At 43.2% G+C, this 15373-nt stretch overlaps 1 protein-coding gene across 5 annotated transcripts in view; it reads left to right on the top strand.

Annotated features, from left to right (window-relative positions):
• Nucleotides 1–15090, top strand: part of VRK1 (VRK serine/threonine kinase 1) — a 103346-nt gene extending 88256 nt beyond the window's left edge. For 2 of the 5 annotated variants that reach the window (XM_053259027.1, XM_053258998.1), the window contains exons 12-14: nt 6476–6587; nt 6873–6957; nt 14719–15090. In XM_053259027.1, coding sequence (XP_053115002.1) covers nt 6476–6587; nt 6873–6957; nt 14719–14818 — 297 coding nt within the window. In that variant the 3' untranslated portion in view covers nt 14819–15090. Of the gene's footprint in view, nt 1–6475; nt 6588–6872; nt 6958–13951; nt 14134–14718 lie in introns of all 5 variants that reach the window. The other 3 variants (XR_008309426.1, XR_008309429.1, XM_053259010.1) reach the window with 3 other exon arrangements.
• Nucleotides 15091–15373: the final 283 nt, after the last annotated feature.

Below are 15373 nucleotides of genomic sequence, written 5' to 3'. Positions count from 1 at the left end.
AACCGCCTGCCCGCCCTCCCGAGTCCTCACCATAATGATCAGGGTTGTTCAAAAAAGAGAGGAGCTCGCAAACAGAGCTCCTCTCTCTGCAAAGTCTCGGCCCCAACTGGGGCTTTGGGCGCAAAGGACGCCTGAGACTCCCAGGACGTCCTTTGCGCCCAAAGCCCCAGTTGGGGCCGAGACTTTGCAGAGAGAGGAGCTCTGTTTGCGAGCTCCTCTCTTTTTTGAACAACCCTGATCGTTATGGTGAGGACTCGGGCGGGCGGCTGGGAGGGAGGGAGGGAGGGTGGGCGGCTGGGAGGGCGGGCAGTCGGCCGCAGCGGCAGCTGTAGTTTCGGCCGATTTGGCCCGTCATGGGCGTGTGGGGGGTGGCTTTCTTCGCCCAAAATCAGGCCTTGTGTTGGGCGGGTGGGTGGGTGGTCGGCGGCCGCGGCAGTAGTTTGGGCCGATTTGGCCCCTAATCCAGTCGCGGGGGGCGGCTGGTTTCCTGTGCCCCAATTTCTATAGAAAATATGGGAGCTGGAGGGGGCAAAGCGGCGGGAGGGGTAAGTAAACCCTCCCCGCCCTTAAAGGAACCCCCCCCACCCGGACAGCATTCGGACCATAAGACGCACCTTCATTTTCCCCTCACTTTGGGGGGGGGGGAAGTGCGTCTTATGGTCCGAAAAATACGGTATGTGTGTGGTTTTTGCTGATTCCTCCTTCCTTCTGCAGCCCTCTGTGCTTCCTGAAAATATGTCCCTGAGGGCCCCACAACTCCGAGACACATTTTTGGGAGGTATAGTGGGCTGCAGAGGAAAGGGAAGATTTGTAAAAAAATAAATAAATAAAAGCCATCCTCCACTAATCTTGTGAGGCTTCTTTGGAGCATGCAACATCTGCCTGGATGACAGCTACTTGGAGGTGTGTTGAAATAGTAGGACTTTTCAAGCAAAGAGCGGTAGGGATCTATTATTATTATTATTGTTGTTGTTATTATTATTATTACTATTGCTATTTTTAATATACCGTTTTTCAACAAAAACTTCTCAACGCAGTTTACATAGGGGGAAAAATAATAAGGAAAAATTGGTTCCCTGTACCCAAAGGGCTTGCAATCTAAAAAGAAACACAAGGTTGACACTGGTAACAGCCAGTATTGGTGTTTCCCTCTAACCAACTTAAAATAAAAGCAGTGGTCTGATGGTATTGAAAAGGATCGGGTTGACTAAACAGCTAAATCACTTACCATGGAAAATCCTATTAAATACCTTGGCTAAATCAAGAGAGGTACATAGATTTAAACAATATTCTCGGCACTGACCATCTTTTAAAGGGAAGTGCTCTGATTTACAATCCAGTTGAAAATCCACACTTTAGTTAATTGAACCAATTAATCTATTAATGTGCTTAACTCTTACTTTCTAGAATTGTTCATTGGTTTATCTTGGTATTTAACTTGGTGGGAATCCTGAATCCAATTAGCATTCATTTGTTATAACTAACTGGAAGAGGGGCAAAACACACACACACACACACACACACACACACACACACACACACACACACACACACACCCAAAAGCCCTGTACTTCACAGGGTAGAAAAAGGTTTAGATAACTTAAAATAAAATCTACTAAAGAGATGGTGTAGCAACTTATGCTAGAAATACTTTCACATGTGCATTGTTTGCATAGTTGTTTCTGTGAATAAGGTGAAGAATGCCAAGCCACAACTGCTAAATGAATAATATCTGATGTGCTGATGTTTTATGAGAATTTATAAGACAATTAAAAAAAAAAAAGATTCCCCCTTTTCTTTTTGAGCTTTCCCTTATTGAGCTTTTAGGATTTACGACAATCACAATTTTAAAATGTAGCCCTTCCATAATGAAAACTAAACCCCTTTCTCTTTTTCAAATAAAATATTGATCTTTAAAGAGACTCTGCTGGCCCCATGAATGTTCCTTTGGCCTCCTGTGGAGCCTGCAGGTTACATTGCCCATTTTCTCTTTATATTCTTAGTTCATTAGTTGAGTTTTGAGCGGCAGGTGAAATGAGCATGATGTCTACTAAAGGACACTGTATGAAGGCGACCTTCAGTACATAGCAGTTGGCTTGACTAGATTCTAAAGTCCAACTTGATAGACAGGAGGTAGGATTTTCTGTTTAGCTCAGCACTGATGTTTTGCTTTTGTACTGTCAGTTTAATTGTGCTGACTTCTGTTTACTTAAAAAGTCTCCTAGAAGAAATTTCTTGGTGAAGAAGCATTTTGTCCAGTTTCAGCCAGTGAAACAAACTTTAGTAGTTTAATATGAAGAAATGATAATAGAATCCTGTACACTTGATTCCCTCTGGGTAAAAAACATATGTTGCTGGCTCGGTTCAGATCATATGCCGAACTGGTGCCTCGTGTTGCACATTTTGGACATCTTGCTCCCCTCCTGGCACAGCAATTTACAACTGTATAATTATGTGGGGGGTTGGTTTGGATAGACCCTTCTGTGATTAGAAGGCTGGGGACAGCACATTGGGGATAGGGCAAGATGTGAGCACTCATATCCCACAAAGTGTTGTGAAAGATAGCAGCCAATCAGAGAGATCATCGGAAAATGACCCCTTATCAATTGCAAGAGTGTACTAGATGGGGAAAATACACTGGGCGGCACCTTCACTAATTGTGTGGAGATAAAACTGTCTCCACAGCATTTAGTAATCCACAGTCCCCCTACGAGCATGTGTAGTGGAGGTGGAATTTTGCTGATCTCTCCTCCCTCTAGAACAGGGGTGGGCAAACTGTTGTTGAACTACAACTCCCATCATCCCCAGCCACAATTTCTTCCTGTTAAACAACAGCTTGAGGGTCACGTTTGCCCATTCCTGCTCTAGAAACACTCTTTGACACCCCAAAACGTTGTACAGCTCTCAGGGACATTTGTGTGTTTTAAAGAGTGCTTCTGGCGGAAGGTGAAATTGGTGAAAATCATGCCCTCCCATGCTTGCAGCAGGAATCTGGATTACTAAACAATCTGGATTGTGATCTGTTCCCATTCATAAGTAATGGGCACTGAACCTGCGCAGGACCTCGCACCATGCTCTGGCCCACTCTTTATGGCGCCCGTGCTCTGGCCCGCATGCTTGGTGTGTCCATTGATATCAGCAGTTAGGGCGCATTTTGTCAGCTTGTTTCCGACTGCCAAAGTGTCAACACCTTGTTGCCTGCCGCTCCTCAGCTTTGGATTGGTTCTCTATCAAAAAGGAAGTGAAATGTGATTATTTTTCTTGGCTTCTGACTCAGACTGGCTTTAAATTTAACTACTCATTGCTTTGGGACATTGGCTTGGTTAGTTTGTATGCACGTTTTCCCCATGATTAGTGAGGATGTTGGCCATTTTGTTTGTTGTTAATGCCTTTTAAGAACAGAGGAACTGTTTGGAGGGTGAAAGGATTGATAACTGTAACAGCAGTGTATTAAAATAGGTTATAATTTTGTCAAGTTGGTAGGAGACAAACTGTTGAAATAGTTAGCTTAGCAAAGTGTTTATACTCCAAAATTTTAAAGCTGATATTAAAAATGCCTAATGAAGACTTAGGCCTAATGAAGACTTAACTCTGCTCTGTGGGCTTACATGCCCATCGTCTGGCTTGTTTATAGCCTCCTCTTGTATATGAATTTCTACACGCTTTCCTTTTGGAACAGACCATGGTGTAGTATTATGTCTGTATCAGCATTTTTGTGAACCACAGTTGGCTCCAAAATACAGGTCACAATCATAGATACAAGTGGAGTTTGCAAGCTGTGATTTTGAAGCAAGTATGGTAAACAAACATGTGGTGTAACACTGCTTCATTGGGAATTATCATCAAGAGGGGAGAGGAGGACTGTTGGAACCTGTGGGGTGCTTCCAATCTCCTAACCAGGGTTAGGAGATCAAGTAGCCTTACATTTTGCATCTGGCCCATCTCAGACTCATCTTCTTTTCCTAAAAATAAATCTCCTTAGGAAAAGATTGCCCTATGTAAATAACTCACTTTTGCTATTTCATAATGTGTATATTCTCAGCTTAAATTTAAATTCTAGGGGCAGTTTTCTCCTCCAAGCTGAACTGTTAAAGTGTCTTATGCTAGGACATACATGCCGCATCAGAATGGCCAGTATTGTGAAATCGCAGCAGCAGCAGCAGCTGCCCAGCTTAATTGAAATTCTCTCACACTAGGTGATCTAAGTCTTCTGTACTATAAATTTAAAATGATTCTAGTTCTGAGATTTATTAATGAGACATTGTTTCCAACTTGGCTTGAATCTAATTCACTTTCATATGTAATGGATGATGTTACTCTAATATTTGCATGGGCTTGGCTGTCCTGCCTAAAGAGAAGTTATCCTCATTGTGTTGCAGCGAAAGCATCCGTTATTGCTGCTGTAAACTACTCAAGCCACAGGATGCGTCTTATGCTGGTGATGAGCCCGTTGACGGCCCTCGATAACTGCTAGGAAACATTTGGAGTGGAATAAATATGAATTAGTGATTCATAGTTTGCATGCTCTGCATCAAACATGGGTGTTGTCTCTGTCAGAGAATGATGCCTGACTTCTCTTGCCATGTAACTCACCTGCATCAAGATGAAGAAAGCACTTTTTATTGAATAAGCTTGGAAACAAGATAAATGTCCTCTTGCTTTGTGTGTGGAATATATTGGCTATCTGCTTTCGCAGTGAGCCTTTTAAAAATCTCTCCTCGGTGCAGCCAGAAGGAATGCATTTATATCCTGTATATAAAAGCAATACAGTGGTTGAGATATTCCTCCTTAATTTTGGTCAGAATGAACAAAAGTGTCTGTGTTTATTCCTGCCTAATGCATCACAAATCTGCTGACATGCTAACCTTGGAGTCTTGGTTGGCGTTAATCAGGCCTGTGCACCGGCAGGAAAGATGTACCTAATGCACTCCATCAGTGCAGTTTGCATATGGAAGTTCTCACAGGGGAGCTGCCCTGTGCCAGCTGAGGGTTACCTGCCCACTGCAGTTATTGTATGTAATTATCGAACCAATCTGTTCAGCCCAGCAGGGTTTAGATGGTAATCATGAAGCAACACTTTGGAAAGATGTAATGCACTCTCCCCTTCTCTCGTCAGCCATGTGAGGGTTGTAGCCACTTCAACAGCTATTTCAGTAAAGCTCCACGTTTCTGAAACTTAGGGGAGAAGCGAGCTAAACTTTAGCAGTTATTTTTATGCTTATAGGCTAAGATGTGTGGACTGTGGGGTGTGTATTTTTCAAAATGTACCAACTTGTCAACATTCATGGCAAAGCAGGCGGTGGGGGACGGATCTCTTTTCAGTTTGTTTTAAAATGTTCTGTTCTGTTGCTTGTAGAATCTATATAAGCTGCTGGATCGTTGGAAACTAGCTAGGGCCACTAGGAAGGGGAAAATGTGCTCTGTTCTAACTTAACAAGGCCAAACTATTGACTAACATTATAGATTCAGAGTTTGCCTGAAGAAACATAACCTTCTAAAATAAAATGAATTCCAGTAGCAATTGGTACATTATTAATTTATTTCTCCCTGTTTGGAATTGGCTGTACTCTGCACTGAAAACGTTTCAGTTGTGCCCTCCTTATTAATCTTTGACTCAATTATGCATATTCGTTAACCATGAATAATTTAGCTTACAATAATTAGGTCCTTGGTAAATCACGAAAGTTTTGACAAGGGCTGGAGTGGTGCTGGGCTAGAACTGGGAAGGCTGCGGAGTGAGAGGCAAACTCTTCAGGGCCCAGATGCCTTGGCCTCCTTTTTGGAACGTTCAACTATTACTGCCCCTCTGTTTTTAAAGTTAAACGTTTCTCTGCAATCATGACGGCTAAAAACGTGAGATAAAAGAGAAATGAGATGAAAGCTGAGAGATGCAAGAATTTCACAAATTACACTTTGTAGTTTATGCATGGTGAGTGCTTTTGTCAGTGGTCAGGGCTGCACAACTTAGGCATTCCAGCTGCTATTGGAGGACAGCTCTTTTTATCCCTGACAATTGGCCACTGTGGCTGGGTGAGCCTGTGTGTGATGGGAGTTGTAGTCCAGCAGCAGCTGGAGGGCCGAAATTGTATCGCCTTCTATGATGGGCAAGAATCGGCATCTGCGTCTGCTTTAATGTACATCATCTGGTGGTTTATATTTGACTGTAAACAGTAGCCTTGTTTTTCAACAAACTAAAAGAGGCCTGCAAAAGAACCCCTGCTGTTTTTTTAAAAAAATAACAATAACAGCTTTCAAAATAAGATAATGAAAATCATGGTATGTTGATTACGATAAAGATGTTTTCCTCTTAGAACCTTTTTGGGTTGATTGCCTTCTGTAAGTAAAGATGGGGAATTTTGATAAAAGAAATATGCTAAGCAACTATAGTATGTTGTCATTTTGTGGTTTAACTTGTCTGGATGCATTTTTCTGCTTAGTGTAAACTCTGTGTGCTTATGTTTTGGGGGTGTATTAGACAAAAAGAAAACTACCTGCCGCAACTGGGTCAGCCACTGATGATGAAGATGACGCCGAAACTGTTACGGAGGATGTGAAAAATATCAAAAAACAAAAACGTACTGCTTCTAGTAAGTCAGCATTCCTGTTAGTATTTGTCACAGATTTTGGTTAAAATCAAAGTTGCGTAAGTTCTTCAATAAATGTGACTGTGCTGTCCTGGGTAACTGTGAAGAAAAGATTGTCAGCTGTCTGCTGGCAGCAAATGAGAAATATATTTTCTGGTCATCGTTTAAAGCTGGTGACAGTTAGTTGATGAAAGTAGTTGGTGGTGGTTCCCTGCCCCTTTCCCCACCATATATTTTCCCCTCTGTTCTCATTTTTATCCTCCCCTATCTTGTCCAATTCACTGTCAGGCAGCGCTGGCTCCCCAGGACCAATTCATCACAGCGGGTTGCAGCCAGAGTGTAGCGGCAGCGGCAGCAGCAGCCATTTACAACAGTGAGTGGAGCTACTTTAAGGAAAGAGGAAGAAGCCAGATAGAGTATAAAGTAATCTTGGTACTGTTATAACAATGATAACAACAACGGCAACAACAATAATTAATTAACAACTTTCTTTGTTGGCTGCTCCATTAAAAAAAAAAAGTCTTCAATTTTTATTTTTAAAGACTGAGGTGAACAGAAAGGTCTTCATCTGGCATCTAAAAGAACAAACTGATGGTGCCAGGCAAGCCTCACTGCAGCAGGGGAGGGGGCTATTCAATAATCAGGGTGCCACCCCCGAAAAGGCCTTCTCCCTTGCAGCCACCTACCGCACCTCATTTGGCAAGCTTTGGCATAACTTGCTATCTATCTTATGACTAGGTTTTCACATCAACAGAGTTATTGAAAGCAAAACCTCACAGACCTTTTACTTTGAGATATCTTTAACAGGAAATGCCATGGATTGGATTATGGACCCAATACACACACTGCCACTAACCAGAGAAGAGCAAAGGGGCACATGGTCTTAGTTCAAGTGAGAGGCATAATGTGGGTGAAATTTAAAGGATATTTTAATTGCCCAATTTAATAGAAATTTAATAGCCCAATACTGTCCACTTCAGGGTGGATAAAATCCAATTTGTGTTGATTTGAATTGGTTTTTTTAGTTAAGCTGTTCTTCAGTTTGTATCCTGAATTTAAATAGGGACATAGGAAGCTGCCATACTGAGTCAGACCATAGGTCCATCTAGCTCAGTATTGTCTATACAGACTGGCAGCAGCTTCTCCAAGGTTCCTGCTTTCAGAAATTTTGTTGAAAAGCGGTATTTAAATGTTTATCGTATTCATACTGTAATGTTTAGTTGGGCCCTAAAATTAAGAACAGCCTTGCTAGATCAGGCCCAAGGCCCATCTAGTCCAGCATCCTGTTTCACACAGTAGCCCACCAGATGCCACTGGGAGCCTACAGTCAGGAGATGAGGGCATGCCCTCTCTCCTGCCGTTACTCCCCTGCAACTGGTTTTCAGAGGGATCTTGCCTTTGAGGCTGGAGGTGGCCTATAGCCCTCCAACTAGTAGCTGATGATAGACCTCTCCTCTATGAAGTTATCCAAGCCCCTCTTAAAGCCAATCAGGTTGTTGGCTGTCCCAGTTCAGATGTGAAGTTAAATACTATAAAAATGAGCCAAGTAGCCTGTTTCCTCATTGACCTATGAGAGGAGGAGGTGGAAAGCGTCTGCTTTTATTTTCAGTTGATATGGTTTCCTGTTCTGTCCAAACTCAGGGGATTGTAGTTTAGTTAAAACAATCCAGGATATCAATCCTGGTTTTGTGTGTGTATGTATGTTTTCCAATATGAGTTTTTATTATGAAAATACATACTACCATGTAATACAGGCAAACCTTGTTATTCACGGATCCAACATCTGCAGTTAGGTAATTGGCAGCTGACTTTAGCATATGTAGAAAAAATGGTTAACAACGGGTTAATTTCATGTATCTGCAGGTTTGGGGTGGCCAGAAATTACCTCAGAGGTCATTTCTGGCCACTAGTTTGAGGAGAGGAGCCACTTTGTGGCTCATTTGTTTAAATTTCATGCAAAAAATGCTGTATTTGGGACTTTGGGGAGGGGACATTGCTAGGAACCTTCAGACCCACGGAGCATGGTAGGGCACTATTTTTGCAGTTTTAGGCCCCCTTTTGGCCATTTTTGGAGCCTCCAGGAACCTCCCCCCCCCGAGTCCCATTGACTCAGCGGCTCCTTATCTACTGTTCCCTTGCCCACAGTTGTAGTGGAGAATGGAACCCCCAAAGATAACAGGGTTCACCTGTACAGGGCTTGACAAATCCCAGGCACTCTGGAGCCATGGCACCTAGAAGTTTAACTGTGGTGCCTGGACTAGGGTATTCAAAGGTAAAGTAATGTTGTTTTGTTTTTGTTTTTATTCAGTTTTTATACTACCTTTCATAGACATTCCAAGGTGGTTTACAAAAAATAAAATTCAATAAAACTCCATAAAAATCACATTTAAAACCTTAAAATCAGTTAAAACAGTAATAACCCCAAACATCCCCCCCAAAAAAAAATTTATTGAAAAGACTAACAGAACTAGGAAAGCTGAAAGACCTGGCAGCCCCTAAGGGGTAAAAGCCTGAACAAACAGTTGTTTTTTAAAAGCAGCCACAGATCTCAAAGAGCGGACATTCACTGAGCTTGGGAACAACAACAGGGAAGGCTCTGTCCTACATGCACAACGATTTAGCCCCTCTCAGCGTCAACACACGGAGCAAAGGCACCTCTGACAACCTTTTTGGGTAGGCAGAAACCCTTGGAAGCAGGTGGTCCTTCAAGTATCCAGGACCCAAACCGTTAAGGGCTTTAAAGGTAATAACCAGCACCTTGATTTGGATCCGGAAACAAATTGGCCAATGCAGCTCTTTCAAAACAGGTGTAATATGCCCCAAGTAAGCAGTTCCAGTTAGAACCCTGGCAGCTGCATTCTGCACCAACGGAAGTTTCTGAGTATTCTTCAAGGGCAGCCCCACGTAAAGCACATCGCAGTAATCCAGCCGTGACATTAATAATCCAGCTGTGACCTAGGTAACTGTGGCCAGATCTACATTCTTGAGAAAGGGACATAGCTGGTGCACTAGCCGAAGCTGTACAAAGGCACCCCGGCCCTCAGCTCCACCTGAGCATCCAAAAGCAGAGCCGGGTCCAGCAACACCCCCAAGCTGTGCACTTGCTCTTTCAAGGGGAGAACAACCCCATCCAGAGCTGGCTGAATTACCCTATCCCAATTGGCTTTTCTACTGACCAGCATCATTTTCATGTTGTCTGGATTCAACCTCAGTTTGCTAGCCCACATCCAGCCCATCAGTGCCTCCATTCCCCAGTTCAGTAGACCCACTGCTTCCCTAGGATCTGATGTTGGAGAAAGGTAGAGCTGAGTGTCATCTGCATAATGATAACACTTCAGTCCAATTCTCCTGATGTATTCTCCCAGCAGTATGTAGGTGTTAATGTATGTAGGTATTAAACATCATGGAGGACAATACTGAGCCTTGTGGGACCCGAGAGGCCAAGAAGTTGAACAGAAGTCCCCCAGCACCACCTTCTGGAATCTTTCCCCAAGAAAGGATAGAAACCACTCCAGTGCACCACCCTGATCCACTGCACTCCCTGATCCCTATACCTGAAGGCGGTCCAGAAGGATACAGTGGTCGATGGAGTCGAATGCCACTGAAAGGTCCAGCAGAACCAACAGTGGCGCACTCCTCCCCCCTCCCTGGACCAGTTCCTGGTATGGGCCATCCACCAGGGTAACCAAGATGATTTCAGTCCCAAACCCAGGGTGAAAGCCAGATTGAAAAGGGTCTGGATAATCTGTACCATCCAAGACCCATTGCAGCTGCATAGATACCACAAGGGAAGATCTGAAACAGGCCGATAGTTATCAAGGTTAGTGGAATCAAGGGAGGGCTTTTTAAATAGTGGTCTTACCACTGCCTGCTTGAGGCTCGATGGCATCTTACCCTTCCTTAATGAAGCATTAATAATTGGCTCCAACCACCTACCTGTTTCTTCCCTGGCAGATTTTACTAGTCATGAAGGGCAAGGGTCCATAGCGCATCCTGTTGTCCATGCACTGCTTAGCATTTTGTCCACTTCCTCAGGCTGCACTAATTGAAAAGAATCAATCACAGTCAGACCAGATGGTTGCCAAGTCACGTCTCCTGGAACTCCCAAAATCCTGGAGTCCAAATCGGCACAAATGTAAGCAACTTTATCTGCGAAGTGATAAGCAAACAGGTCACAGCAGGCTGCTGATGGTTCTTCCCCTTTCACACAGGGGCCTGTGTGAAACAGTGACTTTGCCACGAAATGGCTCTGCTGGCCCACAATGGGCAGACACAATAGAGGCAGAAGAAAACCATTTCTTTGCCAACCCCACTGCCCTGCAGTAGTCCCTAAAATGGGCTCCAGCACATGTTTGGTCAGATTCATTACGAGTCTTCCTCCAGCATCGCTCCAGCTGTCCAAGTTGTTTCATTGACCTAAGCTCCAAGGAGAACCAAGGAGCAGAATAGGCTCCACCAAGCCAGTGAGGGTGTTTAGGAGCAACCATAGCCTGGGCTGTCTCCATATTCCAAAGATCCACCAGGACCTCAACAGAGTCACCAGTTCTGGACACTGGAAACTCCCCAACATAGGAACATAGGAATATACTGAGTCAGTCCATTGGTCTATCTAGCTCAGTATTGTTTTCATAGACAGGCAGCGACTTTTCCAAGGTTGCAGGCAGGAATCTCTCTCAGCCCTATCTTGAAGAAGCCAGGGAGGGAACTTGGAACCTTCTGCTCTTCCCAGAGCGGCTTCATCCCCAAAGGGGAATATCTTTCAGTGCTCACACTTCTAGTCTCCCTTTCATATGCAACCAGGGTGGACCCTGCTTAGCTAAGGGGACAAGTCATGCTTGCTACCACAAGACCAGCTCTCCTATCTCCCCAAGGGCTGTATGGAAACAGAGTGTACCCATAAGCCTTCGGGGGCAGACCACTCTAATTGGTCCACCACCCCTGCAGAGGTTGTTCGAAGCAGTCAAACTGAATAAGTTCTTTATTTGTCCCAGGGAGACCTGTTTCTGTTATAAGTACGTTAGAAGCCCATTTACCCTCCCCCACTATAACGTCCATCATTACCTCTGCTAATTTTGTCATGTTCATTGTCTGGAACATCTTTGGACTGGCTCCTAGACCCTAAGGAAAATTTGTTAAGGCCTGATAAAATATAATTATAAAGCAAAAACAATAATTCCTGAATTTTGATGTAACAGGAAACAGTGGTGGTGGTGGTGGGGAGACGGTGCGGGGGGAGAGGGAGACAGAGAGAAGATTTCAGTATCCTCTTTGTGCCCCTACAGGAGGAGTGCAAGCCTAAGGTTTACTGCAGTTCACTCCTGCAGTGCTAAATTGTAGTGACTCAGGCCAGTGTGTGAATTTCCATGAGGCAAAAAGCTGTGAATGGGCATCTACACCTTTCGCAGAGTGGTGATTGGTCAGCAGAAGCTCCTTCTGTGAGTGGAAGGAGGGCTGTGTTCATGCCAGGGGTCCTTCCACAAGTCGAAAGGATAGTGGACTGAGCACAGTGTGGAAGGATCTTCTGCTGTTTGGGCAAGAAGTAGCAGAAAGAAGTAAGGGGATAAAAACAGAGCAAAAAAGAGAAATGAGGAAGAAAAGGGGTGGTATTTTATCATTGGGGTGTAGATAGGTTTGTGTGTGTGTGTGTGTGTGTGTGTGAGAGAGAGAGAGCGAGCGAGCAGAAGTACAGAGAACTGTGGTGGTGTAGAGAGAATAGGTGGCTTGGGTTGCAGAGTGAAAAGGGGGCTAACAGAGAATGAGCTAAAAATGCATTGAAATGGAAGGAAATTATTCTGTGGTCTGTAGTGATGTGACCTTCTTGAGGTAGTAAAAGTGGCCCTTTTGAGTGGCTTGACTAGTGCATCTCTGAGCTGCTGCCTTCTCTACTTCCTTCAACTAAACAGGTAGGGAACTGATGTTTTTCATGTGATTTTGACCCAAGTAAATACTTCAAAGAATGATTTCAACAAAAAACGAGCAACTTAAGGCAATTTAAGATCTTGAGAAGTACTGAGATGTAACATTTTCAGCTGCCCCCTTTTGGTGAGCGAGGAGGGATCTCTTCCAAGTTCACAGCTTGATTATCCTTAACCTCATAACATATGTCAAGCTTCATAGATAAATTGGAATTTTATTCTGCTCTGCCATTAAAAGTATGGTAATACTATTTATTAGGATGAATTAGAGAGTTGCAAAGCTTAAAACAGCAAGCTTTTTTAGTTTTCCAGAACACTTTATCAGAAAGATAGTAGAGAAAAGGATATTCGCTTGTTTTGATTGTCCCACAGCACTTGGTGTGTGTTGAAACAAACAGTCACATGTCTTTCAGAGACTGATCCAAGTCTGCACAAAGCGTCCTAAATGCAAAGATCTTTCGATTCTACAGACTGCAGACGGCCGGGTCAACTCTAACATACTCCTCCCCCATCCTTTTCCTTGCCCTCTGGCTTGATGAAGAATTCTGGCGGTCAACAGCTTGCTGTTTTATGCTTTATGGCTACCTATGATTTTGTTGTTCTCCTCTAGAAAGCCAGTGCTGACTCCTTGCTAACATATAATGTCCATTCATGCTGTTTTGTCTGCTTTTTCTTAGCTGGAGCTTGTACCCAGTTGGCCCAGCACTGATGTCAAGCTCATAGGCATGCAGTTTTCAGATCACTAAGCACATGTGCCATGCTGCTCTGCAAGCCTGAATTGAGTCTTCAAACATCCAAGGCCTCTAGTGCATTATGAGCCTGCCCTCTGAGGCCATGTAGTCTATTTTGGCTATTCTCTGCTATTAAAATGGTGGCTAATGTCAGTGCAAGAGTTCCATGTCAAGGTGCATGGTGTATACTTCTGGTGGTGTTTTTCCAATGAAACAGTTTTGCAGTTTCTTTTGTGTTCCAGTAGCGAGCCCTCTGGGAACTGCTCTTAGTGCCCCATACACTGTGTTTGGCTTTTTGGAAATGGATGTCGGGGGTTCCATATCATTTTTCTCAGTAGTTTCTTCAAATATGAAACCTATTGAGGCTGCAGTGTTCCGAGATCTCTTACTAGAAATCTAGAAGAATGCTATTTGGGAATTTAAGTATATGGAGTAGAGGCATGCATCAGACACAGGCTTCCTATGGATACTTAGGCTGTTAATAGTGGGGAATCCAGATTATTTATTTTCAGTAGCCCATATTTTATGTCTTAAGTAGCTGAGGTTCTAGATATCTTCACCCACCTTCCTAGTCAGAGCATCATAAGTGCATGTGGATTTCTTTTGCCTATTAGTTTCTGTATTGAGAGACGAGGAAGTGGTTTCACAGGCCTTGTCCTTCCATGTATCCCTTGGGAATTTTAAAAGGACCCTGACTTGTTCCCCTTTGTTTTGCTTTCAGTATTTGACGTGAAGCCAAATCACCTATTTTTAGAGTAAGTTTAGGATGATGGCAGGAGTAGCAGATGAGAAAATTGCTTGAACTCCCTCTTTACCTCCTGTTAATTCCCCTCATGGATCTCAATTGCCGTCAGATTTGTATCCTGAAACCTCTTGGAAAACACAGAGCTGACAGCAGGCAAGGTGAAAGACCTGTGTGCTTAAAGTAATTTAGACACTGAGCTATGAGTAGGAGCAACAGATGCACAAATCACTCGTGTTCCTGCTTACCTGCTAATGTACTCTCTCTGAATTGAATGCCCCCCCCCTTTTTTTTTTAACAAAACCTCTGAGATGTTGATTTGAGCCCTGAGATCTAGCAGAGGGACTGAGCCACTGCTTCAGCCTTCACGTTGTCCTCTTCTTTGGCTGTGTGTTCATGGCCAACATTCTTTGCAGCTATGCTCGTGGGGAATACATAAAATCCCATAGAAGGCTGGATGTTGACCAAAAGCCTCCAGTTCGCTGCTCCATTCAAGCAATAGTTTATGTAGCTTGGAATACTCTAAACTACTTCTATGAATTTTACTACTATAAATTAATTTTATGACACTCAAGAGTGTCTTAATACTGGTGTGAGTGGTTTTTTATGCGGAGTGTAAATCATTAGGAAATTCATGTGAATTTCTTTTTAATGTGTTAATACAGAATGTTTTGACTGTGCTCTGGCCATCTTTCTCTAGTCACCATTATTATTGTTTAAATTGCCTTTATTCTCAACAATTTCAGAGACAGGAGCCACCAAACCCAAGTTGCAGAAGATGTCTCCCAAAGCCAAGACCAGCTCGAAACCCAGGAAGAGAGTCCTGAAGTAGAAGAGCCAGAATAGTGGGCGCTTGCTGCTTTTGTCTGTTTTTTTTCTGCAAAAGTCATAGGTCTTTTCCCTTTTTATATACATATTTAGTCTACTGTGTTACAAAACTGTGCTGCATCGTATAGTTGAGATCTGAAAAACAAATATTTTAAGTACTTCTGTCCATAGTGTACCGTTACATATTAATACAGATGTTTTGAAATTTCTTAAAAGGCTTGTTTTTGCACTTTGGAGATGTTCAGTTTCTATCAAACTTGAATAAAAATAAAGTTTTAATTCTGCTTAAATGGAATGTTCAAGGATGAAGTCTACAGCATGTTTTCATGGCAGTTCTGTTGGAATCCATGTTATTTGCTTCCAAGTCAAATGTATTTATGATTGGGGTGTGAATCCAGTTGCTAGCTAAACAAAAGCTGCCGAATTGAGCTACAAAGTTCTCATATTGCTCAAATCACTTTTAAAAATGTGTGTGTATTGGAATGAGGATGAATTTGTCTTATTTTAATTCTGTAGCTGATTTCTTAGAGCCCTTCATTTCTAAAACTTACTCAGCAGAAGACCTAAAGCCGT

Source organism: Hemicordylus capensis, chromosome 1 (genome assembly GCF_027244095.1).
Source record: "Hemicordylus capensis ecotype Gifberg chromosome 1, rHemCap1.1.pri, whole genome shotgun sequence".
Lineage (NCBI taxonomy): Eukaryota > Metazoa > Chordata > Lepidosauria > Squamata > Cordylidae > Hemicordylus > Hemicordylus capensis.
The sequence above is the reverse complement of the archived record's forward strand: the minus strand, read 5'-3'. Positions and strand labels throughout refer to the sequence as shown.